We start from the raw sequence: 25,804 nt of genomic DNA on the forward strand, positions 1-25,804 counted from the left end.
TTTTCTAATCCCAGGATTTCAAGCCTGGTGGTATAAGGTATTTTGTTGTTTTCGGAGGAGCGAAGAACTATTCTAGTAAAATATTTCTGGACGCGTTCGATAATATTAATGTCAGAGATGTGGTATGGGTTCCAGACGGATGAGCTGTATTCAAGAATAGGTCTGGCAAATGTTTTGTATGCTCTGGTTAGTAGTGTAGCGTTTTTGGATAAGAAGCTACGCAAAATTAGGTTTACAACTCTTAGAGCCTTTTTTGCTATGTAGTTGTAGTGGGTTTTGGCATTTAGGTCACTTGGCAACTAATCTTCACATTTGCAGGTCTGAAAGCAAAGGCGGGGTTAAGATTGTAAACCGACAGTTGCAATTTCATTTTATGATTGTGTTGCTTGTTGACCAAGTTGCCAGTCCCAATTGTGGTTGCTAAATGAGGACTATCTATATTGCACATGATCATCTTTCTCCCATCCTTTCTTGTAAGATTCATGAGGGTAGAATATTAAGCTTAAGTGAATTTATTTCATGCTTATTCTTGCTTTATGGCTGAAATCTATAAGAAGCAGTTCATTCCAATGAACAGAATAGGAGCGGAGATATAGTTCCAAGTAAATATTACATAGTATTATTCTGCAATCTTATGCTCCTTTACAATAATTTGATGATCCTTATGTTTCACAGGATTTTCTCCTCCAAGTATATAAAAAGGCTTCCAATCACAGAGAAATCCTATAAAGGAATCTCCTTGCCAGCTTCCTGAACTGATATTTCTGACATTGGAAATAGCAGTTTGCCAAGAAGTACAAAAGAGATTAGTGGGAGGGGGGATTAGACCAAGAAAAGGAGGTGCCAGATTTTTAATCCAATAGGCTTCTAACCCTTCCTGGAATCCTGTCATGTTCCTACCTAAGGGGTAGTCTGAATATTTTTTTATCACTGTGATAGGAACATGAGCAATGAAAAATGGTTTGGGGTTTTTTCGTGGAGTGATGCAAGCATATCTCTGCCTTGATTTCCAGCTGCTAAGTGGGAATAGTTCTGAGAGCACCGGTGGTCTCTGAGCCATAAAGTCTGAGTGCTTTGAAATGGGAGACGGAATTGCTATATAAATGATAGAATTGGATACTTTTAAAAATACACTGCCTTCGTTAAGTGTAATAATTTAGGGCAAGTAGTGCAATATCCAGATGCTGCAGATTTCTCCCTGGATTAATTTCACATTCATTTAAAGTATATATGGGGCATCAGTAATAAAAAGAGAAAAAAATTGAAATCCAAGACATAAATGTATTTGCTTAATTTAAAATAAATAACATCTACAGCTAATTTACCAATAGTTGCCTAATTCCTGATTTTAGCTCACCCTTGGGATATTGTCCTGTGCCAGCTTGTTTAAATTTTTTTTTTAAAAAGCTTGTTAATTTAAAAAATGCTCTCACAGGTACCTATCACATGATGTTTTCACATTAAATTAAATGCAAATGCAGCTAATCTCTTGCAAATTAGGTTTTGCAGGTGAGTGTTGCCTGCCCAAGTCACACAATCCGTGTTTTTAGCACTTCTGCTGTTATTCTTTTCAGCTCTGAAGAAGTGTGATGCCAAGAGGAAAAGAGGAAAGTACAGGCAGCTTGACAAAACAAGAAATATAGAATCGAGAGTAATGAGTTAGATAGGAAGCTGCATATTCAAAGACAGATGAGATACTAATTTTGTTTTAAAAGTCAATGACATTAAATCAAGGAGATCCTAGCGCACCATTAAAAATATATCTAAAGAGAAAAAAAGCACTCAGTCAGATAACATCGGTTTTCTATCTTTTGCTAATTCATTATGCAGTTCAATTTTACCACAATATGCTGCATAAACCTGGTTACTATGGTTTGTAAATTGTATCTTTTGATATAAATTTTTGTTATAAATTTTGATATAAATCCAGCCACCAATGAAATACTGTATTCAATTTTACCAAGTAAAGTTTCCTTCAAGCTGAACTCAACCGCTAGTGACTTTATGGATACATCTTGTCAACAAGATTGGAAATGCCTTACCATTGTTTTCTTCAATATGCTACATTTAGAGCTGGACTTACAAATATACTGTGCCAATCCAAAAAAATCATGTTTGAGTCATATATAACACTCCCCCCCACAGAGAGAGAGAGAGAGAGAGAGAGAGAGAGAGAGACAGAGACAGAGACAGACAGACTAGGGGTGGGTTCTACTTACCTTTACTACTGGTTCTCAACGGGGCCGTGCATGCACAGAAGCTTCCTGATGACATCCAGGTCAGTGGGCGGAGCCTCCCGCCAGTTTTGCTACCAGTTCTTGAGAACCGGTCCGAAACGTGGGCAACCCACCACTGAGACAGACAAGCAGACAGACAGACAGAGACAGAGGCAGAGACAGAAAATAATCTTTATTGTCCTTTTTTACTGTGAACACATTGGCACCCATTAAAAATGTGTTTGCCTGCTCTCAAAAGAAAGTATATATCTACCCATTCACATACATCACACATATATACACATTGGAACAAAGCCGTGACTGAATCCGGATGTTCTACTTAGAATACCCACGAAGCCTCCTCCCAGAAGGTAACAAGGAAAACAGATCACGAAGAGGATGTGTAGCGTTCCAGACAATCCTACGGACGCTACTCAAGCAACGCTTGTATGCTGTGTCCCAGATAGAAGGACGTGAACTACCTATAATCTTTTCTGCCATCCTCACTGTTCTTTGCACCGCCTTCCAACCTGAATCAGTAATGCTTCCAAACCAGACAATAATGCAACATGACACGATGCTTTCTATCTTCCCTGTATAGAAAATGGTAAGGACAGGCGAATATCTGCTTTTCTCATGCGACGCATAAAATGCACATGCTGCGGTGCCCGTTTCACAAGTGTCTCACTGTTGAGTGATCAAGCCAGCCTATTCATTAGCTGCACACCCAGAAACTTGATGCTGCTAACCACCTCCGCAGGTGAAACATTAATATACAGAGGTGTGTGGCTGTGCCTGCCTTTTCTGAAATCGACAATGATCTCTTTAGTTTTTCCTGTTAAAAACAAGCCCGTTTTTATTACACCAGTTCACCAAACCTTCTACCTCCTTGCGGTAAACAACCTCATTGTCATCCTGAATAAGGCCCATTACTTTGAATCATCATGTACAATATGTTTGGTAATGAAATATCTGCAAGAAAGCCACTGACTCAAAGAGCACCACCATTATTAAGAAGCTGATATTTTAACTTATTGATAGAGCATTTCATTCTGAAATAAGAAAGCTATTACAAGTCGTAATAGACTTATGACCATAACTGAGCCCTGCAATTATGGTTGTAAATCATGACAGTCTTAAAGCAATCAAATGACCAGACCTGATTTAACAATCTTTTTTGCAATGGTTGGTAATAAAATGCTAGTCATAAAGCAAACACTATGTCATCAAGTGAATCCACTGTTCACTATGGCCTGGTTTTGGCTAGAAACCAGAAATAATGATTTCAGACAAAAGTCATCAATTGCAGTCATGTGACTGCAGGTGCCACAAAGAGCAGGCTGGTTGCTGAATGCCCAAAATGCAATCACTTGACTCTGGGGAGGGTCAACATTGGAACTTCAAAACCAGGTTGTAGGTTTTAGGGGGTCCATCAAAACTTTGAATGAATACTAAGTGACTGGTCATATTTCATGGACTACCAGTATTTGATTAGTATTACCATCATGTAGCACGTATAAAAAATAGCATACTTTTTACATTTTTTTTTAAAAATGTCCCTGTTCCCTTAGGATTTTTAGCTTCTACCCCCTATGAAAGAGTGTTGTTCTGAAGCAGAATCATGTGTCTAATTTATAAGAAGAAAAAGATTAAACCTCAGGATTTTGAAAGAATAAGACTTTTTTGCACCTAAACATTCTGAAATATGAATCAGGCTCATAATATATTTGGATCCATATTATGAAATGCACCTATCTCATTCACATCCAAATTTAGCAAGCGCTTGCACATGGGGGCTTTGAATTGTGGGCTCCAGAAGGTAGCAGCAAAGCAATCACCAATTACAGGACATGAATTCCAATGTTTGCATCCATAACTCTCACATTCCTTTTCCTTTTATGTGGTTGAGGTACAAGGGCATATCCACAGGTAGAATGCCCACTCCTAAAGCCCACTTGTTCATCTGCCAATATATGCTTTAAGTCAGCAGCCCCCAACCTGTTGGGCACCAGGGACCAGTTCCGTGGAGAAAGATTTTTCCACAGAACAGAGTGGGTGTGGTTTTGTGTGTTTTCTGCAGTCCATGGATAGGGCTTCGCTTGTTTGCATGGACTGGTTTCTTGCATGCTATGGGCCAGTGCCAGTTCATGGACCGGGGGGGTTGGGGACGCCTGCTTTAAGGAAATCAACTAATCCAGTACACTAATTTGTGGTATAAGTGTTTGGCCTAGAGCTTGCCTTACTGTACTTAAAAGGATAATTGGCTTATAATTAGCAGGCAGGTGCCCTTTTATTAAGTAGGCACTATGAGATCTAGGCCCCAATCCTCTACAATTTGTGCAGTGTGACCAATATAAATAAACACAATAGAACAGACAGAATAACTTTATTGTCACTTTGAATGTACACTAATCAGCATTACCTCCAATATACACTACATGCTGGTAATCATGACAGAATAAATAAATGAATACAAAATTATCCATATACCCACTTATATTATATGAAACAGAGAAGCAACACAGTCTAGTTCAGATGTATACATGTACATGGCAAGAAATAGCAGGGAAGCAAGAAGTGGGGTCAACCATTTTGAATTATTATGTAACATTTCAGCATTAATAAAAAATAATTGATTGGAGCTTTACCAAGCTGTAGCTGTTTTGTAAGATTCCTTATTTCAGCAGCTGAGATTGGGACCCAATTGGGCAGCAGGTTTTTAGGGAATTTAGGGAATTCTTGTGAATATATGAAATAAACAAAATGTTAAAAAGTTATGACATTTATGTAGTTACTTGCCAAGCACATCTAAATTATATTAAAGTAACCAAAACATCTTTACAATCCCCAAGGCATGTCACAACTTTTGAGCACCCCTAACGTCTGAAATTGAAAGTTAAAAAATTGACATGCCTTAATATATAGTAATATTCTAAAATGATCCTCCTAACAGAAATATTGAAGTTATTCGTCAGCTTAATTATCCAAAAAGGAAAAAAAAGTGGATCTTGATATATTTGTGATTTGATAACTTTGTGCTATTGAATGATTAAATATTTGGTAGAGAAATTACTTGATTCTGTGCATATAACAGAATAAATGATTGATTTAATCGAAGAAAACTGTTTGAATGTAAACACTGTATAAGTATACAATTGTTTTATACATTATATTAAGTAACAATTTGCGTTGGGTTTATTGAATATATAGTTATAATTATTTGCTGAATTAATTACATTAGCCAAAATTAGTCAAAACACATAATGGTTTAACCTCTGTTAAACTAAGTCTAAATACAGATTAAAACTATAATTCAGCATCTAAATGGGTACTGCTTTCTCCTAAACTAATATGAAAGACTGACTTTAAAACAGGGGTGTCAAACTCAAGGCCCACGGGCCAGATCCAGCCCGTGGGGTGCTTAGATCTGGCCCGGGGGGGCTGCCCTAGAAACAGCAAAGGACCGGCCTGCAATGCCTCTGCCAGCAAAAAAGGAGCTTGGGAGGGCCACATGCAGCCCTCCCAGGCTCTGGTTTTGGCTGCAATGGCCTCCTGCCACCCTCTGCCAGCAAAAACAGAGCTCTGGGGGCCCACAGGCGACTCTGAGCTATGCTTTTGCTGGCAGAGGGCAACAGGAGGCTGAAAATGGAGCTCAGGAGCCCATTTTTGCTGCCAGGGCACATTGGCCACCACAAATGCCCCTGACACAAGCTGGCCACGCCCACACTGCCCCCTAAGGTCAAACATAACCCTGATGTGGCCCTCAATGAAATCGAGTTTGACACCCCTGCTTTAGACATTATATCCCAGCCAACTGTTTCATCAATTGATTTTGATTATGTGTCATTACGTTGGTGTCAACTCTCAGCAACAATATAGATATATTTTCTCTATGACGATATGTCCCTAATCTTTGTGTTACATGCAAAGTTATGGAATCAATTATATACCAATCCATCGTTCACCACCTGGAGACAAATAATTTGCTATCCGACAAACAGTTCGACTTTAGAAAAAACTCGTCCTGTAATTTACAACTTTTGCACTGTAAAAACATCTGGACTACATGTCTTGATCAAGGTAAAGCTATTGATGCAATTTACATAGATTTTTGTAAGGTTTTTGATACAGTAGTGCATGATAAGCTGCTGTTGAAATTAAACTCTTATGGCATTTCTGGACCTTTGCACACGTGGATTGCTGCTTTCCTGTCTAATAGACTGTAGAAAGTCAAAACAGGGAACTCGTTTCTAATCGTGCATCAGTTAACAGTGGTTTTCCGCAAGGCAGCATTTTAGGTCCCACATTTTTTTTGCTCTATATCGACGATTTATGTGATCAGCTTAAAAGCAAATGCGTTCTTTTTGCCAATGGTATAAAATTATTCAATTCTACCGATAATTTGGTTTGCAAAATGATCTCAGCTATGTGTCTGAATGGTCATCTATTTGGCAACTTCAAATTTCAATTAATAAATGCTCTGTCTTACATATTGGTAAACATAATCAGAATGTCAAGTATAAGCAAGGTGGCATTGATCTAGCAGATGACCCTCACTTTGTTAAGGACCTAGGTGTACTTATCTTTGTTGATTTATGCTCCAAAGTTCACTGTAACAGCGTTGCTAAAAAAGCATTAAGAGCTGTAAACTTAATTTTGCATTTTTTTTCTGAAAACGTTGCATTGCTAATTTTTTGTTTGTTTGTTTACATTTATATCCCGCCCTTCTCCAAAGACTCAGGGCGGCTTACAGTGTATAAGGCAATAGTCTCATTCTATTTGTATATTTTTACAAAGTCAACATTGCCCCCCCAACAATCTGGGTCCTCATTTTACCTACCTTATAAAGGATGGAAGGCTGAGTCAACCTTGGGCCGGGCTTGAACCTGCAGTAATTGCAGGCTACTGTGTTCTAATAACAGGCTCTAACAGCCTGAGCTATTCCGGCCCTTAGAGCCCTTAGAGCTTATAAAACTTATACTGGACCTATTTTAGAGTATTGGAATTATTTGGAATCCCCACCATATATCTGACATCAGTACAATCAAGCGGGTTCAGAAGTACTTCACTAGAAAAGTCTTGCACTCTTCCGTACACAATAGAATTCCTTATGCTACTAGGCTCGAAATTCTCAGTTTGGATAACTTAGAACTGCCTTGCTTGCAGTCAGACCTAGGTACTGAATATAAAATAATATATAGTAATGTTTTACCTGTAAATGACTTTTTCTGTTTTAATCGCAATAATACGCACATGAACAACTGCTTTAAACTCAATGTAAATCATTCTAAACTTGAAAAAAATATGATTTCTGTAATATGGTTGTCAAAAGTCTGGAATGTCCTACTTGAGTCAGTTGTTTCAGCTACAAATTTTCACAGTTTCAGTCACAAATTGACTTCCGTGGACCTTACTTCATACTTAAGTGGTCAGTAGAGGGGGTGTGCATAAATGCGCTAACGTGCCTATCATCCCTGTCATTGTATTTTTATTCTCTTATTCTTCTCATTTTTGTTTGACAAATTCCAATAAATATATAAATAAATAAATAATCTGGTTTAGTTAGTAGACCATTGTTAAATAAGCCATAGCTGGATGATAGATGAAGTAAACCAACAAGTATGCTTGCCCAATCTTTTTGGATGGTAGAATGCAATACACGTAGTCCTTGATTTATGACTACAATTGAGCGCAAAATTTTCATTGCTAAGTGAGTTGTTAGGAGAGTTTTGCCCCATTTTACAACCATTCTTGCCACAGTTGTTAAGTGAAGCATTGCACTTGCTAAATTAGTAACACCATTGTTAAATGAATCTGGCTTACTCATTGAGTTTGCTTGTAGAAAGTGGCAAAAAGTGATCACATGACCCCAAGACTATCATAAATATGACCCAATTGCCAAATGTCTGAATTCTGATCGTACGACCATGGGGATGCCACAACAGTTGTAAGTGTGAAAAATAGGCATCAGTCACTTTTTTCCAGTGCTGTTTTAACTTCAAATGGTCACTAAATGAATGGCTGCAAGTCAAGGACTACCTGTAATTTGTTTTAAAGAAAGCTAGGAGAAGTGGAAATACCTTGGATATTTGGTCTCCTGTTCTAATGGTCTGTGAGAATACTCTTGAGAGACAGGAGGAGGAGAGGACAAACCAGGCAAAGGTCACACAATATGAAATTAACTCAAAATTAGTTTTTGCGCATGCTTCTTTAAATTCCTAACAACAAACTTGCTTAACTACTTTCAGGTCAAAATATACCAAAGTTCTTTGTTCTTTAGAAACTGGGTAAGGCCAATAGACAAATAAAATGTTTCCAAGCATCTGTAATGTAACACTTGGTCTTTAGTCTGTACCGTATTAAGCTGAATACAACTGATGATAACATATCATCAATATGTATACACATATTGTATTTTTAGAACACTTCTGGGGAAACAGTGGCTTTTAGTTGTTGTTTTTACTCCCATCACATGTTTTTAAGCACACCTTACAGTTTAAGCATACATTCCAGTGAGTTCTTTGCCATAACTTGATGGGAAATTGATTTACTGATTTTTTTAATGATAAAAATGTGGTGAACAGCTGGCAAAGTCTTAAGAGGCTTAATTCATCAATTCAAAAAAGTAGAATTCGGAGTCTTCTGTATCCTTTTGCTATTAGTTAATCAACTGGCAAGACAAAATCAAATATTACGGTAATTATTTCTCCTATTGCATATGTGAACCAACCAACTAGAGCTATTTTGTTGAAATTTAAATGCAACAATATTCCTTTAACTGATACAGTTATTTTTGAAAAATAGTCATGTTCTTTGCTGGGTTTGGTAAATACAAAAATACAATCTTATTCTAACTTCCTCCATCAGATGATTATAAACTTGTTTTAATGCTATAGCCAAGATTCATAACAACTCATTCACAATGATCTTGTAAATCCCATGCAAAATACTCAAGAGGTGTAGCATTTTAATCCCAGTCCTGATGACTTGGAACTCCAATAGGCAACTGGATGAGTTTGTACAATGTTGTAAGTTAAAGTGGGCTTGATTGAGTTGTGACTTAGCGAATCACAAATCTGACCACTGTCATTAATTTATGGTTCGATAAATAATGCAAATTCAGTCAATTCTATAGACTTAAGCATTGATTGGCATATGGTAGAAATACAACCACTGTAAGAAGTTCAAGTCACAATATATGGAGTAGTGGACAGAGGACTATTAAGTGCATGGGTGGGGAACTATGGCCCTTTTATGACTTGTGGATTTCAACTCCCAGAACTCCTGAGTCAGCCATGTTGGGAATTGAAATCCACAAGTCATAAAGGGGGCATAGTTTCCGGCCTCTGATGTAGCATAATTATCATGCTGCACTTGTGGATTGCATCCCACTGGCACTTTCTTTTCAAGTATAAATTTGCAACTCCTTTATTCCTTTCCCTTGAGCATCACCATATGAAATGATTAGATGTTGCTAAGAACTGCATAATGTCAGAGGGACTGACACCAAGCAATTCCCTTAATTTCAGTCTAATTATTTAAACCACTTGCATTCATTCTCTAGGTGCAAATTTATAGCAAAATGTAATCTTCAGAACAAGAAACCCTTTTTCCCCCTCTCTGCCTAAAATAAAGTTTCTATTCCCCCAAAAAGTGATATGGGTCACAGAAGGTAGGGGAGAGGGATTGGATGATCTGTTATGTCAGCTGTGTTTCACCAGTGTACTGAAACTATTATTTGCACTCATGATAAACAAGATGTTGACAGACTCAGACAGTTTATGCACTGTGCTAAGCTGGAATTTATTTAAGGATGGTTTACAGAATAAGTTGTGTTTCAAATTTTTATTGATTTATGTTGTGAGATAAAATAGAAATAGAAACAAAACACAGAAAAGACAAGAGAGGTGCAAACAAGGGGGGAAAAAAGTAGTAACTTCCAGGGTTTTTTTCCAGGAGAGTAGGGAAAAAAAGCTACAGCCTCAGTCTTTTGCTTTGCATTTCTAATCATTTCAAACCACTTGTATAGCGACAAAGTCAATCTAGTCATAAAAACCAAAAATCAAAGTTTCATATTTTTCAGTTTTCTGCCCAAAGTCCAGAAGTTTCCAGCAAAAACAAAATGAGATAGATTCTTCTCTTTAATTAAAGCAATCAACTTCGCCATCTCACCAACTCTTACTGCCTTTACCATCTATTCTTCTATTGTGGCATTGTGCATAGAGGTTTCTCACAGCTGTCAAGATACATAGTAACATAAAATAAACTGAAATAGTTAAACAATTAAAATACATTGCACAACTTTTAGGACCCAAGTTTGCAAATTATGCTAACTCATGGACTCCTTAAGTAGTTAAACACCATAATTTGCATACATACTTCACAAACCAGCAAAATATGAGGTTTAAAAATGAATAACTGGCTTCACCCAACATGCTAAAACACAAATAAACAGCCACATTATGATTTAATATGATGTGTGAACCTCTTTATACACTTATTAGTATAACTGTATTTACATATTTCCCAATTCCAGAGGCTGTATTCACACCCTTGAGTAAATCAAAAACTTTTGATATACATAGAATTACTTCATGATTCATATTGTTCTCTTAGGTTTTGACCTCTTTATTTGGTATGGAGCTAATAGCAAAATTTGGAAGCAGAGCACCTTTTATTTCAAATCTCAGTTTTGACTACCATCATGTTGTTTATTGCAAAACTATCATAAGAAAATATTTGAAAAAAAAGTATTAATATGTAAATACATATATGAGGTGGGGAATTGTCATGAATAAAACTGTCAGCTGAGTACACCAAATAGTACATACTGTGTAGGAATAATTCGCATAGGCATAGTAGAGTATGGAATCCTCACTGCTACTATCTGATTTAGAAGGTCAGTGGATTCAGTGGTATTTACTATTTGATAAATATTTAAGATAGAGCTTAAACTTTCCAAGTACCTAGATGATATCTGTTCAAAGCTTTAGAAAAAAATTACAAGAAAAACTAGTAGATGAAACTCAGTAATATAATTACATGTAACGTTACAATCAATGAATAGCTAATAATAACAAACTTCGGATGGAAAAAATAGTCAGGCCAATTAGATGAAAAGGGCATTTTAGCCCATGCAATTTGCTAGAGAGCTATTTCTGCTGAAATCTTTTTTCACAAACATTAATTGTTCTTTTTAAAAGTTCCAGTGCAAGAGATCTATACAACCAACAGATGATATCTAGGCTTAGCATACAGTAGGAAACCAGCCTAATGATATACGCTCTAGTATGAAGGTAGGCAACTATGCAACTTTAAGACCTGCGCACTTCATTTGCATGACTGGCTCAGGAATTCTGGGAATTGAAGTCCACAGATCGTAACATTGCCATAGTTGCCCACCCCTGCTCTAGTGACTCCCCCTTTTAACACTTCTTACATGAAAATGAAATCTTAAAATAAATTGGATTTTAGTTTAACTAAAACATATTTTTGCATAATGACATTTTTTCATTTAATACATTTATGTTTAAAGTTTTAGCTGAATCCACCTTGGGTATTAGTTTCATAACTCTATTCAAAACACTGTTATATGCAGGGCTCACAGTGCAAACACTCCTAAATGACTTCTACAAAAGCCCAATTTGCTCTCATTAATGGAAATGCTGACTTAAGCAAGCAACTACATCCTTGTTCTAAAAGCACAAGATGATGTGTTTGAGCTAGCTAGTTTATTTTTAAGCTCCTTATTTTTTTAAATTGCTAATAATGGCTAATAATTGTTCAGAAACACAAATTTTCAGATGACAGATTTTCAATCTTGCTAAGAGATGAAGGTGTCAATCCTGTTCTTTACCTAGAATTAAGTTTCAGCAAACCAAAGAGTCAGTTTCCCATAATGATGTAGTAACTACAAAGAGTCATAAAGGACTTGAATATAATGTGCTGCATGAATCCATCCCATATAATCAGGTCATAGTTCAAAATGTTATAGGAATCCAGGGAACTGGGGATGAAAAAACCATGGATAAGCAGGTCAGGTAAAAATAGGCATTGGTTGAGAAAATAACACTGCTTATGAGAAAAATGGCCATGTAGAACATGGTTAATTTAAATAAACTCATTTAACCTAAAATACTTTGGACCATAAGCCAACTATATAACTTGGATCTGAACAATGTGCTAGCTAAAATCCAACTGACTATTTCGTGGTTCATTTTGTCATGTGAATATAGCCTGTTTATAATGTCTACATAACAAAATATTTCATGTTAGCTTATTGTTCAGTGTCTTATAAATCCAAGCAATAGGATTATTTCAACAAACCATGATTCAACCAACTGAGTCTGTTGTGCAAACACAGTCCATGTTAGTTTATGAAAACCACCTCCTTCCATTTTCCCCATTCGGGGCTTTACTACTATTCAAAGATTTTCAGAACTTGCTCCCGAAGCATCATGTCTATCTTTGCAAGTGGAAAAGAAGAACTATTTCATTAGATACACCTCTTCCTGGGAGAATAACTCTCAGCTGCTCTTGGATGTGGCTTAGATTGGAAAGCCAGAAAGAATCCTGAAAGCAGGAAGGACAAACCACATCTAAATACTTATTGCCAAGGAAAAGGCATTAAAGTGCCCACATAGCCCTCTGGAATGAGGTTTCCCCCAAGATTGAGATGGTCTCCACTTTGCTGTGACAAGGAGATTTTCAGTCCTCCAGGTCATGGTTGTCCCAAAGGTGCTTTTTCAAGAGGCAACTGGACTTATTGGTTTTTCTTTGAAGACGTTTCACTTCTCATCCAGCTCTGAAGAAGCTTCTTGGATGAGAAGCGAAACATCTTCAAAGAAAAACCAGAAAGTCCAGTTGCTTCTTTAAAAAGCCCCTTTGGGATACTTTGCTGTTGTTTACAAGGGCCATGAAGCCCTGGCTCTTCACCCAAGCCTTTAGCACAGGAGAGTGAGACCCTTTACTTCATTCCATCTGGCCTGTTGTGCTTATTGTCTTTTTATTGATTTTATTGTAGTTTCTTCTTTGTTTGTTGTGAGCTAACTAGAATTGTTGGGAGTTGGATGGCATACAAGTTTAATAATAATGATGATGAAGCTCCAAACTTGAATCAAGGGAGGCATTACCTTCCATACTTATTCTCAGACAAAAGGAAAGTCCAGTGATTTCAGTAAAGCTCATTCCCAAATAAATGAGGGTAGGATCGTAGAGTCAGAATAGTAGGAGGGAGGGGGAGGAATCTAGCTAATTCATATTGATTCAGTTAATTACAAATCAGTAAACTATGGCTTAATGGCCAGTTATCAAAATGGGTTATAATCTTTCAAATACACGCAATGAAGCAGCATGGTAATTTGAATGAATGATTGGGAGAACAGAACCCATCACTCTTATTTTTCCAATTACCACTGCTTTGGTTGAAGTATGCACGTCTTCCTACAAGGGTATAGGAATTATCCTAATCTTATTACTCTTATGTCTAATCTGCTTTTGATATGCTAGCCGAAATAAAGATGCCATCCGTTCCAGGCTCACCCTTCCCTCTTTCTGTTAAATCTCGAACTGTGAAAAAATGGTTGACCTTTTGAGAGCTGCATGCAACAAAATTTCAATTTAATGTATGCCATTTAGTGCACATTCAAAGTAACAATAAAGTTAGTCTAAGTCTAAGATGGATTCTGCATTTTAGGTTGTGAGTAATACATTTAGGAGCTACCAGGGAGTAATAAATGGTGTGTGTGTTAAACTAAAGCATTTGGAGCCCTCAACGTTTGCAGAGTTGCGCTGGAAGTTTATTCCTTATTCCAGCATAATCACCTGGAGCTTTGGAAGAAAAATCCTTTGGGCTGCCCTTAACTGGCAGGGGTGCCCAGTTATTGGAAATGGGGCAGCATATAAATTCAATATATTGATGATATAGCAGAGTTGGGAAACTCCGGCAGCTGCTAGTATTACTTTGGTCCCAATGAGGGGGGCCTTGGTGCTCTCTGAGGTTGGTGGTTCTTCTGTAGACGTTTCATTCCCCCAAAGTTTGGGTGATGAAAGCAATCAAGCTCAAGAGAGCACCAAGGACCCCCTCATTTCAACCCCTGAGCTACAAATCTTCTCCTTCTGCCATGGTCCCAAATCTTCATGGGACTTTTAGGGTCTCTTCCGCAGGTACACGATAATCTTCGCTTACTAGTTAAGAAGCCGAGCTTGGGAGGGAAACTCTTGAATCAGGCATTTTCAAAGGGGGTGGGGCTGCGGCACGTGGCCGGTCCCAGCAATTCCCAATTAACGTCCAGCTTTTAAGGGGCTTGGGGCGCATGGGCCAGCAGCTTCAGGTTGGGAGGCGTGAGGGAAAGCGCAGCTGCGGGAGCTCTGCACCGAGTGAGCCCCTTCAGGAGTTAGGACGTTCTTTCTCTTCCCCCCCCCACCGCCTCCCAAATCTCTCGCGCCCCTCCGTCGAGGGAAGAGTTGGCGCACGCCGCTGCCGCCTCGCGAAGAGGGGAGGAGGAGCTCAGCGCCCAGGCGGATTGCTGGCGGATCCCACCTGCGGTTGATTGGCGAGGCAGACCGGCGGCCCGGGGGGAAAAGCGAGGCGAGGGGCAGTTCGCCGCTTCGTCTGTCTGTCCGTTTGTCCGTGCCGTTCCAAGTCTGTCTTCTCTCCCCCCCCCCTTTCTCCTCCTCCTCCTGAAAGCCGCCGCCTTCTTTCGCTGCTCCGCTTCTCATCTTCTAGCTCAGCCAGCCATGGAGGCATTTCCAGTCGGGGACAAGCTGGGCAGCACCCCAGAACCCACCATTTTGCAGCCTGCCGGGACCGCTCCCCCGCCGGCTTATCCTGCCCTCGAGTCGCAACAAGGCGAGCACCTGCGCGTCGGGGAGGACGTCCAATTCAGCGAAGAGGTGGAAGACCGAGGTGAGCCTTTCGGTCCGGGGACGCTGCCCTCCGCCGTCACCGCTGCCTAGTCCCAGGTCCAATCCTGCAGCTCCCGTTGCCCCACCCACCCTCCTACCCACTCACTCGCCCGCTCACCTACCCAGCCTTTCTCCGCTTGCTTTTGCTCCTGGCATTTGAGCCCTGCTTAACTTGTAAAGCCCTCGCGCGCGGCTCATTCGCCAACCCTCCTGGGGGAGTCCCGCTGGATTGATTGATTGATGCTTCTCCACAGAAGAGCCCCCCCCATGCCCCACTCTCCCTGTTGAGTTTCTGTAGTCGGCACCTTGCCCGGCCTCCGCTTCGTTTCAAAGCCGCTTCAGCGAAGCTCTCCTCAACTCCTTCCCGCCGACGGCTGGCGCGCGCTCTCCTTTGCGCAGAGCTACATTTTGCTAGGTCACTGGTCACCCCCCAACCCACAGCGTTGCCTTCCTCCTGCGGCTCGTCCTCTGTTAGCGATCGCCTGGCCCGGGACCTCCTCTCGTTTCTGGGACTCGTTCGGGTCCGCACCCGTCCTTTACTTCAAAAACCCCATCCCTCTGGACCAAACTCTCCTTTCCTCTCCTCACCAGCCTCCCTTTCCTCAGTCCTGTCCTCAGTCCTGTCCTGGCCGTCGTTCCTGAGGCGCTGGCGTTAACACAAGTTTATGCGACAAGAAATCGCTTTACCAGTCCCTAAGACTCCGTGCCGTATTCACCTTTGACACCGATCTGAGGGACCTCCGTTGCCTTCTCTTTCCTAAATAGGAGGGGGAAAAATGCTTTCCCATCCTGGCACCTGGCAAATGAATGGTGGAGTTGGTTCCTGCATCTTCTCCTGATTCTTCCCCCTCCCCTTATTTGAAAATATGCAGTAAAAGCATCTACCAGGATAGAAAAATAAAAACATCCCATGCCACTCATTTTTTTTAATGGATGTGCTTGAAGGCTAGCATTCAAAATGCAAATTCAAAAGCATTCACTGACTTGCAAGCAGGCGGCCTCATTCATTGCAAAGAAAGGATGCTGTGTATCCATCTCCACCCTTCCTTACAGGGAAGGGACACTCTGTCTATTGTCTCTGCCCGTGGTGGCACCTGCCCTGCACGTGCCTATTCATTGGCTTTGCATATTTTTTTCTAGTCCCCCTTCCCAGTCTATGGTCTCCCACAATGGCAAGGAAGTTCCCTTTGAATTTAGACATTCCTTTGAACTTACTCCTTGCTGTTTCCTTTCAGTTATTGTTTCTAATTCTTCTTTTTAGCGGTTTCTTTTAGATCTATTCCCCGGATAATGTTCTGGCAGTAGTTCCATTGTCTAAAATTGGATGGGGATGAATGAGATGGATGTGTGTGTGTCAGTTTTTAAATTAAAAAGTAGTTAAAATCGGGAGGTAGCTTGCTTGTTACTTTGCACTCAAGAGGAATGTGTCAACTATATGTAAGGTACAATTTCAAGAGTTTGGGGCCAGGAATAGCATGGTCTTTATTTAAACAATTTAAACACTCCTCCCACTGTTACCTTTTGCAATATATGCTCCTGCAGAGATTTTTTTCAGATATGAGAGAGAGGAACTAAAATGATAAAAAAATAATTGTGTGTTGGGTACATAGATATCTCTTGGAGACAAAAAAAAATCCCCTAAACTTATTTCTATATTTGCCTTATTGTTTCTCATCTAATCTGGTTGATTATTCCCAGGGAAGTGTTAGAAATATTTTTTATCCTTAAATGTTTGTTAATTGCACTATCTGTAGTTTTCAGGTGCTTTTCATTAGACCCCAATACATGGAGGTTTTAGATGCAGCCCATTTAGAAAGTTTAAAGTCAGCATCTCAGAATACTATTTTTATAATTTTTTTCTCTATCCCATTTGTTAGAAAGCAGAGAAATTTATGCCAACAGCAGAGCAAGAAATAATTAGAAAATATAAAATGTGATATTTTATACAACATAAATTTCATTAAATTGTGAATAGATTATAAATTATAGATTTATAATTTAGAGTTAAATTATAAAATTTATTTTTAAATAAAGATGGATATAAAACCCATCACATCACAATGTATAGTAGATTTTTATGATATAAAAGCATTTAGAATTATTTAAAAAGAGAATTTTGTCCAGGAATTATGACTTTTTAAGTAATAAGTATTTTATCAATTTTTGTATTGCCTTTTGTAATTTAATTTATTTTTGAACAGTTATTCTAAAGGAATTTTGTGCACATGGCTCAGAAGTATGATGCAGATAAGAAAATATTTTTCTGTATAGTTGGTAGGAATATTATGTTTGTATATAATTGCAAATGTGTCTGTTATATATCTGTATAATTCCATAGGTCTTTAAAGAATTAACTGTTGTTGCTAAATAACTACTAAATCACTTTCAGCTGGAAGAACTGAGTATTTTATGTGCCTTAATTTAACAGATTTAGTTATTTTAGTTTCAATTAGAATAAATTGATTTTACTTAGGTAGCAATAGTAAGCATATTATATTAGAAAATATAGATTGGTATGGGAAGAAAGGTTTTATGTCTTCTACCTATTATAGACATTAGGATTTTATTTATTTTTATTTTATTGTCTTGTGAATAGCTTTGCTTAAGGCCTTGGCTACAGAGCCCTATAGTACTTTTTATCCTAGAATTCACTAATTTAGAGGGCTTTGTTTAATCCTCTGATAGTTAGACCTGATTTGATAAGACTATTTGTGCTTCCATGTAAGATAATGGTACCAGAATAGGAATTTGGTTTTTATCCAGAAATTAAAATGATATTGAAAGGGGGAGCCAAGAACTATTTTTCGAATGTTGTTAAATAGACAAGTTAAAATTGCTGATATAATAAACTTAGAATTGAAAAAATAAAAAATAAATAAAATGGAAATAAATTCTGTTATCTATATGTGCTGTAGATATGTCAGCACTCTTTCTCTCTTTCCCCCCTCCTCCTCCTCTCTCTCTCTCTCTCTCACACACACACACACAGACACACACACCAACCACAAAAGCAGGTTTGTGCTAGGTTTAGAACTGAATCAACACATCTCACATCTTACATGACTGACCAGCATCCCAAGGAAGCGTTCCTTTGTGCTTTGATATCTAATTAAGAATTGCAGTGTAAATACAGAGCCATAAGGATAGTGTGAAAGCTTCAAATATACACAATCTCCTGTATGGTTACAGTATGCTCCAGGCGGTAATTAGGCTCCTTCAGCCGTATAGAAATCTAGGTTTAGAACTGAATCAACACATCTTACATCTAATAAAATGATTGATTGGCCTCTACTGTAAGATACAAATACACATAGGGCATATTTGGTAGATTCCATACAAATCCAGTTATAATTTGTGGCAAGGAACAGACTACAGTAACAGATATATGTTTGTTTCTTCTCATCAGGTTTGCTAGAAAGCAGTACAAGATTAAAACCTCATGAAGCTCAAAACTATAGAAAGAAAGCATTGTGGGTTTCGTGGGCCTCCATTGTTGTTACACTGGCTCTGGCGGTGGCTGCTTTCAGTAAGTATTGAACCACTTACTCATCTTTAGATTGTCTTCAGCAACTGCATGCTATACAACAGACAATATGATACTGCTGAAATTACATAGAAAAAGCTGCCTGTACCAGTTTTCCTGAAAAAGTCATCATTGCTGAAAGTTAGAAGAAAGACTAGATGTTGAAAATTTTTCGAACATGTATGGATATGGGTGTATATTTTTAGTGGAAAAAATATTATATGATTTGTCTTTTTTTAAACAAAAGGAGTTCCTTGAATAACTTAAGTATTCTACATAGATGCAAAAAGAATGCATGCAACAACCTATGTAAAGACAGAATCATTATTGCAACATAACGGCTAGTTAATATTTGAGCTGCAGTCTACCATTTTGATGGGATTACATCTTCCTTGAGGTAACTTTAATGATGCCCATGTGGATATGATTTTCTGCTTTAGGCTGTTTAAGTTAATATTCCATTGAATGTATTATTTTTTTCTCAGTTAGCCTATGCGGACTCCAAAACTGAATGTAGCTTTTAAAAAAAATCAGATGAAGGAAGGAAGGTTATTTCATTTAAAAAGAAAGTAAGTTGCTCAGCACAAAACATTGCACACTTGCTAGTAGGGAAGCTAATCCATGAATAATGCAAAATGATCTTGAATTCGACAAAGTAAGCTTGTGGTATGAGATGCAAAATTTGATAATGGTTACAAAAATCAATTGCATGTTTTATTTGAGTTGCCAGAATATTTATTTATTTATTCATTATAAAAATAGAATGAAAAAGACAAAGGATTTGTGAGAGAGAGTGAAAATACGATCTTAATGCGAGAAAGGCAGACTGGATGCCTCTGCAGCATATGTTCCAGTGCTAATCTACAGCAGTGGGCTATTGCTGAAAGTTGGTGTCAGCTCCCAAGGGGGGTTATTAGTCTTTGGCCAAATGGGCTCTGCAGAATTTAGCATATATTACTTGGAATAATTTGTATGGAAAACACACGCCTGTGTATCTATTTTTGAAAGGAAGGAAGGAAGGAAATACAAAAGCAGAACTCATCTGTAAATCAAAATACAGCCTCCGTAGATTTGTTCTTTGTCACTGTTAAAATTCCCTACCTAGAAATTGGGTCAGTTATCAAACTAGAGGATAGCAGTCTATGGCATTTTAGGTAAAAGGATCAGTGGAAAAAAAATATTCCCAGAGATCTTTCTCCTTTTCTTTTCATCTGGCAAGAGGTAGTATCAGTAACACTGCAGTGTGTGTTCTAGATATGCTAATAATCCTGTTGTAGCATTTGCTTGAAATATATACAGATGAAATCACTGGAGTGTAATTCTTAACATTGACTAAATGTGCTAATTTGCATTAAAAGTTTGGGAAAAAACTTTCTAAGTATCACTTGATATTACTATATTGAAATATGTGAGTAACGGGCTTACATTGAAAGTGGGAGAGCAGACTTGGTCTGAAACTGAAGCGCCGCATCCAGGGAACTGAGAAGATAAAGCCAAGATTTTTAGAATTCTGGTCTTTTATTTTTATTATTTATTTGTTTATTGAATTTATATTGCCGCCTCTTCACGCATGGCGACTGAAGGCGGCTTACAGAATATAAAACCTCATTTAAAACAGTAAAACTAATAGAAAAGAATCAAATAAATTAATATAATATAATAAAACCACCCCCTACCCCGGTGACAGCAGATCACATGAGCCATTTAATGGGCTCCATCCTGCTCTGGGTTGCCCAAGGCCGCTGGCAGAACCAGGTCATCAGCACCTTTCGGAAGAGTGTTAGAGTGGGGGCCATTCTAATCTCTGGGGGAATGATGTTCCAGAGAGAGGGAACTACCACAGAGAAGGCCTTTCTTCTGGGTCCTATCAGGTGAATTTTTCTAGGGGATGGGACCCACAACATTCCCTGCCTCCCCACTTAGATGAATCGGGTAGACATTTCTTATATCGTTAGCCAAATTCTTCAAAGTTGTAGTTTATAAACTTGATAATTGGCCCATTGCAATTTTTTAGTGTCATTTAGAGACATCTCGTTTTTTAACTGAAGTTCAAAATAGCTCTTAGCCAGCAACATGAACAGAATTAGTGCAATGCAATGCAGCCCTAAGCATTTTATTGAGAAGTAGCCACCACTGTATTCAGTGGAAGTTAAGTTCCAAATAACTGATATTGAAGGCCTCTGCGTGGGTGGATGTACAGGTTTTAAAGTGATAGGTAAGATAGAATAGTATCAAAATTTTATTAGGAAATCAAAAGTGCAAAGCATATTTGTGGCATAAAAGGCAAACTTCTTGTTCAAAGTTGTTAATACAGGAAAAGGCTGATGACCTTCAGAATTAAGTTCCTATGTTTTTATAATGTTATGTAGGAAAGACCTTGGGAGTCTGAGGTAAAAGATGCTATTTAGTTTAGGGAATGCTCAGGTAAGAGAGGGTGTGGCAGAGATTGCAGATGCATGACATATGCAGGGAAAGAAACTCGGAAAGCATCCTTCCTAAAAGTCCATGGAAATTCTCAATCATCTACATCATGGTTGTCCCAAAGGTGCTTTTTCAAGAAGCAACAGGACTTTCTTGTTTCTCTTTGAAGACATTTCACTTCTCATCCAAGACGCTTATTCAGCCCTTTAGGATATTTTTCCTCAATTATCAGACTATAAAAAGAGACTGATGGGGATTTGAACTTTCAGACTTGCAAGTTTCTGTTAATGTATCCTTACAATAAAGTAGAATTAATTTGTCTTGTTTCCCATCTGCTCTAACTAGGAAGGCTGATAGTTTCAGCACTATTTAAAAACAAACCCACAGGTATATAGATTTAGAAGTATATAAAGATATTTAAATTTAGTAGCTGGGGCAGCGTGCTCTGTGATTTACCTGATGATGCTTCTGTTTGCCTAATATATATCAAAAGACCGGCTGCACAATTCCCTGACAATACATCATTCTGAGCACTGGAAAACCTATAGAAGAAACTAAAGGATATAGGTGTTCCATAAAAGATGCAGGAAATTTCAAATGTAATTATGCTGCTCAGATGAATAGCGGTGAACATTCCTAAGAAATTCTGTTATATTTTTTATTGAGAAAGGAAGAAAAAATATATTTAAAAAGCAAGAAGGAAGGAGTTGTTCTTCATCGAGACAAATACAATTTCAGTAACTTTTCATTTTCTCTAACTTTTCAACCAAATTTTATTCATCCCATATTTTATATTTTATCTATTAGGAAATGATAAAGCCCCACCATTCAATCTTAATTAGTAATGGTTCATTAAGAGTTTTTAGAATTTAAACAAGTAAATCAGTTTCATATCCACTTTACAATAATTTGCCATTTTCTTTCAAAATACAACAAAAAACTCTTTTTCCCATTTCTTATCTCATATCTATAAGCAAATCTTTAAAGTCTTATTTACTTTTTTAAAAATCCCATTAAGACTACCAGAAACAATTAAAAATTGATGATTAATCTCTTTAAATAATTAACTTTTGGTCTTATTCCCCTCTCAGAAACCCCTTCACAAGTTTACTTTGCTTTTAATACTGTAGCTTCTCAATTCCTCTAAAAATACAGCAACAAAAAAACTCTTCCAATATCCAAAAATCTTTATAAAGCCTCTTTCAGCTCTAGACAAAACCCCCCCCACTAAATGCTACTACAAAAACATACATTTTAACCTTGATCAAATAAGCCAACTTTATAACACTTCTTACTTTTAAAAGTCTTGATTTTCATTTCTTCTAACTAGTGTCCCAAAAGTTTATTTCTTTTCATTCTCTTTTTATCTTTTCTCAGGAACTCCTTCATTTTTGGCAATATCATTTCGGCATCCTGTCAACTTTTAATCATATCCAGAACATGATTCACAGTTGTATCGTCTTCTATCTCCTCTTTTAATCTCATTTTTATAGTAACAATCTTAACAGAATGTTCTGAGTACATTATTGCTAAATATTCTTCCAGAGTTAAAATAGTTTCCACCATTCAATCTTAGTCCATTTAAAACTTTCTAAAATCAACATTCTAATTGCTTATTTCCAAATGAAATATTTTCTTTAAATTCTCCAATTTACATGAAACTTTTTTCACTGAGGATTGAAGGAAAAATTACCCAGTGTAGTAAACTGTCCTTCTGAAGGTTATTAGTATCCAAAAAGCAATTTACAAGTTATTTCTAGCAAAAGTGATTAAAAGGGCGAAATAGGTGTCTTTTTAAAGGCTTTGAACCATGGTTTGGGCAAAGCTGATTTTCGTCACTCCCAGAGTTAAAACTTGCTGGAGACCATTGTTTTACCGATACAGTCTTGTCATGGGGAGCATCAGTATAGAGCATTCTGGACAATCCCAGATCCCTCTCTTAATCAAGGGAGGAGTTCAGGGAAACTGATTCATTTACTGGATCCTTTTTCCACCATGATCATTGGTTCTGCTCTTGTGGAGCCATCTTCAGTTTGCCATTGCTTCCATAGTAGATAAGATTTTTTTTCCTGATCTAAATTGTGGCCAAAGAAATTTCTCCCACAAAGACTATGGATATCCATAGGCACCACTGAAACAGTTCTTTACAAGTTGTGAAAGCATAAATTATTCATGAAGGTTAGGATTAGGATTCCTTATAGTTCCTTTCAATGAAATTTTGGAGTATTTTCATTTTATATTTCTCTTCTACTGTCAGCAGTTTCCACATTTAGGCAATTCGAATGCTGGTTGACAGCTTGCTGATAGTCACCTGTGTGATATGATTGGTTTTTGCTTGCCTGAGAATTCTTTTAGACACCTGCTATTTATGGTACATGTTTTCTAGCACACAATTCTTTAGCTGCTGCTGTTTAGTTAAACTGCTTCTCATTCAAACTGTTCACAAAGTAATGAAAAGGCAAACTGGATCCTGTAGTCCATGATTGTAACTATTTTTTGCGCTCCATTGACACATAATGCTAAATTATAATGTGATTTGTTGGTCTCTGTCTCAATATGTTATACAAACCAGCTACTATGACTTGTTTAATGAACCATGGTTAAACTATCATGAAGTGTACAACCATTTTTCTATATATAAACCAGAGAATGATGAGGCATATGAATTAACTATAGTTGCAAAAGAACATTTCTCATGTTATGGCTAAGTTCTCGTTTTTAACCCGAGTTTTAGATTGAAAAATAGAGTGTTTTCAGTAGTAAATAGAACTATTTGTTCCTACCTAGACACGTCAAGCTTAAACTATAAATTTAACATGAGTTCATTAGACATACTTAACAAACCATGGCTAATAAGTGATAATTTGTCATTGGTGTTACTCACCAATTGGCTTTTCTAGTTAATAGTGTTTTTATCTTAGGGAGTAAGAATAAGATTAAAAGTTATTTTTATTTAGTAAAAATATCAAGATCTGGTTTTAATCAATACATTGATTTTGACCAGAAAGAAAAATCATAACTTCTATGTCAAGATCATTTCAGCTACCAAAATGAGTCTTAGATTACTATTTCATACAGTGACTTTTTTCTTATGGTGTGAGAATTGGTAATGAAGAACGTATTGATGGAAGAAGAAATTTATGCTTTCTTTGATGTTGGTTATTAAAAGAAAATGGAGAGCATTATTTCTTTGCTACATTTCCTTTGGCATAGAAACATGACGTCACGTAATATAATTTGTTGTTGTTTTTAATGTTTTGATTGGTTGAGTTTTACAGTTTCTGAAATGATTTTACATGTCTTTTACGTTGATTGGGAACTGCCCAGAGTTGGCTGAAAGAAGGGAACCTGTCACAAATGCTTTAAATGAACAAAACAATTGGTTTGCTTCTGGCTTATTTTGTTTCTGTGGATTCAGCCACTGTAGTTTGTAAGGTATGTTTTATGGTTTAGTGCACAGAGGGTGTTAAGAGAAAGTATGCTCTTAGAATTTACAAAGGGTGTTTATTGGTGAGATTATGTGTATGAATAGACTGCAAATAAAGAGTTAAGTGGGCAATTCGTTATAAGGAAAACATACAAAACTAAGAATTTAGAAGCACAGGTGTTAGAAGAAAAGACGCTGGCTTGAAAGAGAAAAAAGATAAGAGGGTCTATGGAAATTCTTAGTCATCCAGGTCATGGTTGTCCCAAAGGTGCTTTTTTCAAGAGGCAACTCGACTTTTTTTGTTTTCTTTGAAGATGTTTCGCTTCTGATCCAAGAAGTTTCTTCAGCTCTGACTGAACGACGAATCCTTCCATTCCTCCAGTCAAAGCTGAAGAAAATTCTTGGATGAGAAGCAAAACATCTTCAAAGAAAAACCAGAAAGTCCAGTTGCCTCTCGAAAAAGTACCTTTGGGACAAGATAAGAGAGTGTTAATAAAGATAAAAGAAGAGAAGCAATGTAGACCTTGCTCTTCTGTTGAATAATTAGAAAGCATTGTGGTTAATGTATCTCTAGAAACAGAAACCTGCATTCTATACCAGAGTTTTTCAAACTGTGTTCCATGTAGTGGGATTATATGAGAGATATGGAGGTCTACCTTTCATGGGGATTCTATAGAATCTAGTCTACAGAAGAAAAAAAGGCTAGTTTATGTCTTATTAAGCTATATTGTTTGAATGCTGCCAATATTTGTGATGAAAAAAAGATTGCAGTATATCCTTTGATTTTGCTGGTGGTATGCATCTTGCAACAAATAGCACTATGTCTATTTTAAAATATGATTATGACTTCAGTATGAAAACAAAACTGTATCAAGAGTACATAAATATTGAGTTAGAGTGCCATGAAACACAATTCCAACAAATGAATTATATCTATACTACATAAATATTGAATTAGAGTCTAATGGAACAGAACTCATATAACTGGAAGTCCACGCTGGAGGACAGAACTAGATTATTTATTAAATTTAGAGGCTGCCCAACTTTATCACAGTTAAAATATTACAATATAGACAATATTAAAAACAAGTATGTGAGGGGAAAAAAACCCAGCTCTGCTTCCACTGCTCCAGTTATCTCCAGGTGCACCTCTGGTTATTGTTTACAAGGATTCTCCACAGGGTAAGAGAACTTTTTGAGGGCCAAAGAGCCCATCAACATTCGTCTGCTAGACCAGGGAAATTCAACTGAAATCTCATGATTTTCGACACATACATATACTGTAGTCCAGGGGTTTCAAACTTGTGGCGT

The 25,804-nt window shown here is 37.5% G+C and overlaps 2 protein-coding genes across 6 annotated transcripts in view; one reads left to right on the forward strand and one right to left on the reverse strand.

Moving 5' to 3' along the window:
• The window catches only part of ACMSD (aminocarboxymuconate semialdehyde decarboxylase), an 84,604-nt gene extending 67,828 nt beyond the window's left edge, over positions 1-16,776 (reverse strand). For 2 of the 5 annotated variants that reach the window (XM_058194119.1, XM_058194111.1), the window contains exon 1: positions 14,758-14,964. In XM_058194119.1, coding sequence (XP_058050102.1) covers positions 14,758-14,964 — 207 coding nt within the window. Of the gene's footprint in view, positions 1-2,219; positions 2,353-14,757; positions 14,965-15,244 lie in introns of those variants that run through there. The other 3 variants (XM_058194128.1, XM_058194134.1, XM_058194143.1) reach the window with 3 other exon arrangements.
• Positions 14,955-25,804, forward strand: part of TMEM163 (transmembrane protein 163) — a 104,548-nt gene continuing 93,698 nt past the window's right edge. The window contains exons 1-2 of the mRNA XM_058194156.1: positions 14,955-15,123; positions 18,529-18,648. Coding sequence (XP_058050139.1) covers positions 14,955-15,123; positions 18,529-18,648 — 289 coding nt within the window. The remainder of the gene's footprint in view (positions 15,124-18,528; positions 18,649-25,804) is intronic.

This window comes from Ahaetulla prasina, chromosome 1, assembly GCF_028640845.1.
Source record: "Ahaetulla prasina isolate Xishuangbanna chromosome 1, ASM2864084v1, whole genome shotgun sequence".
Lineage (NCBI taxonomy): Eukaryota > Metazoa > Chordata > Lepidosauria > Squamata > Colubridae > Ahaetulla > Ahaetulla prasina.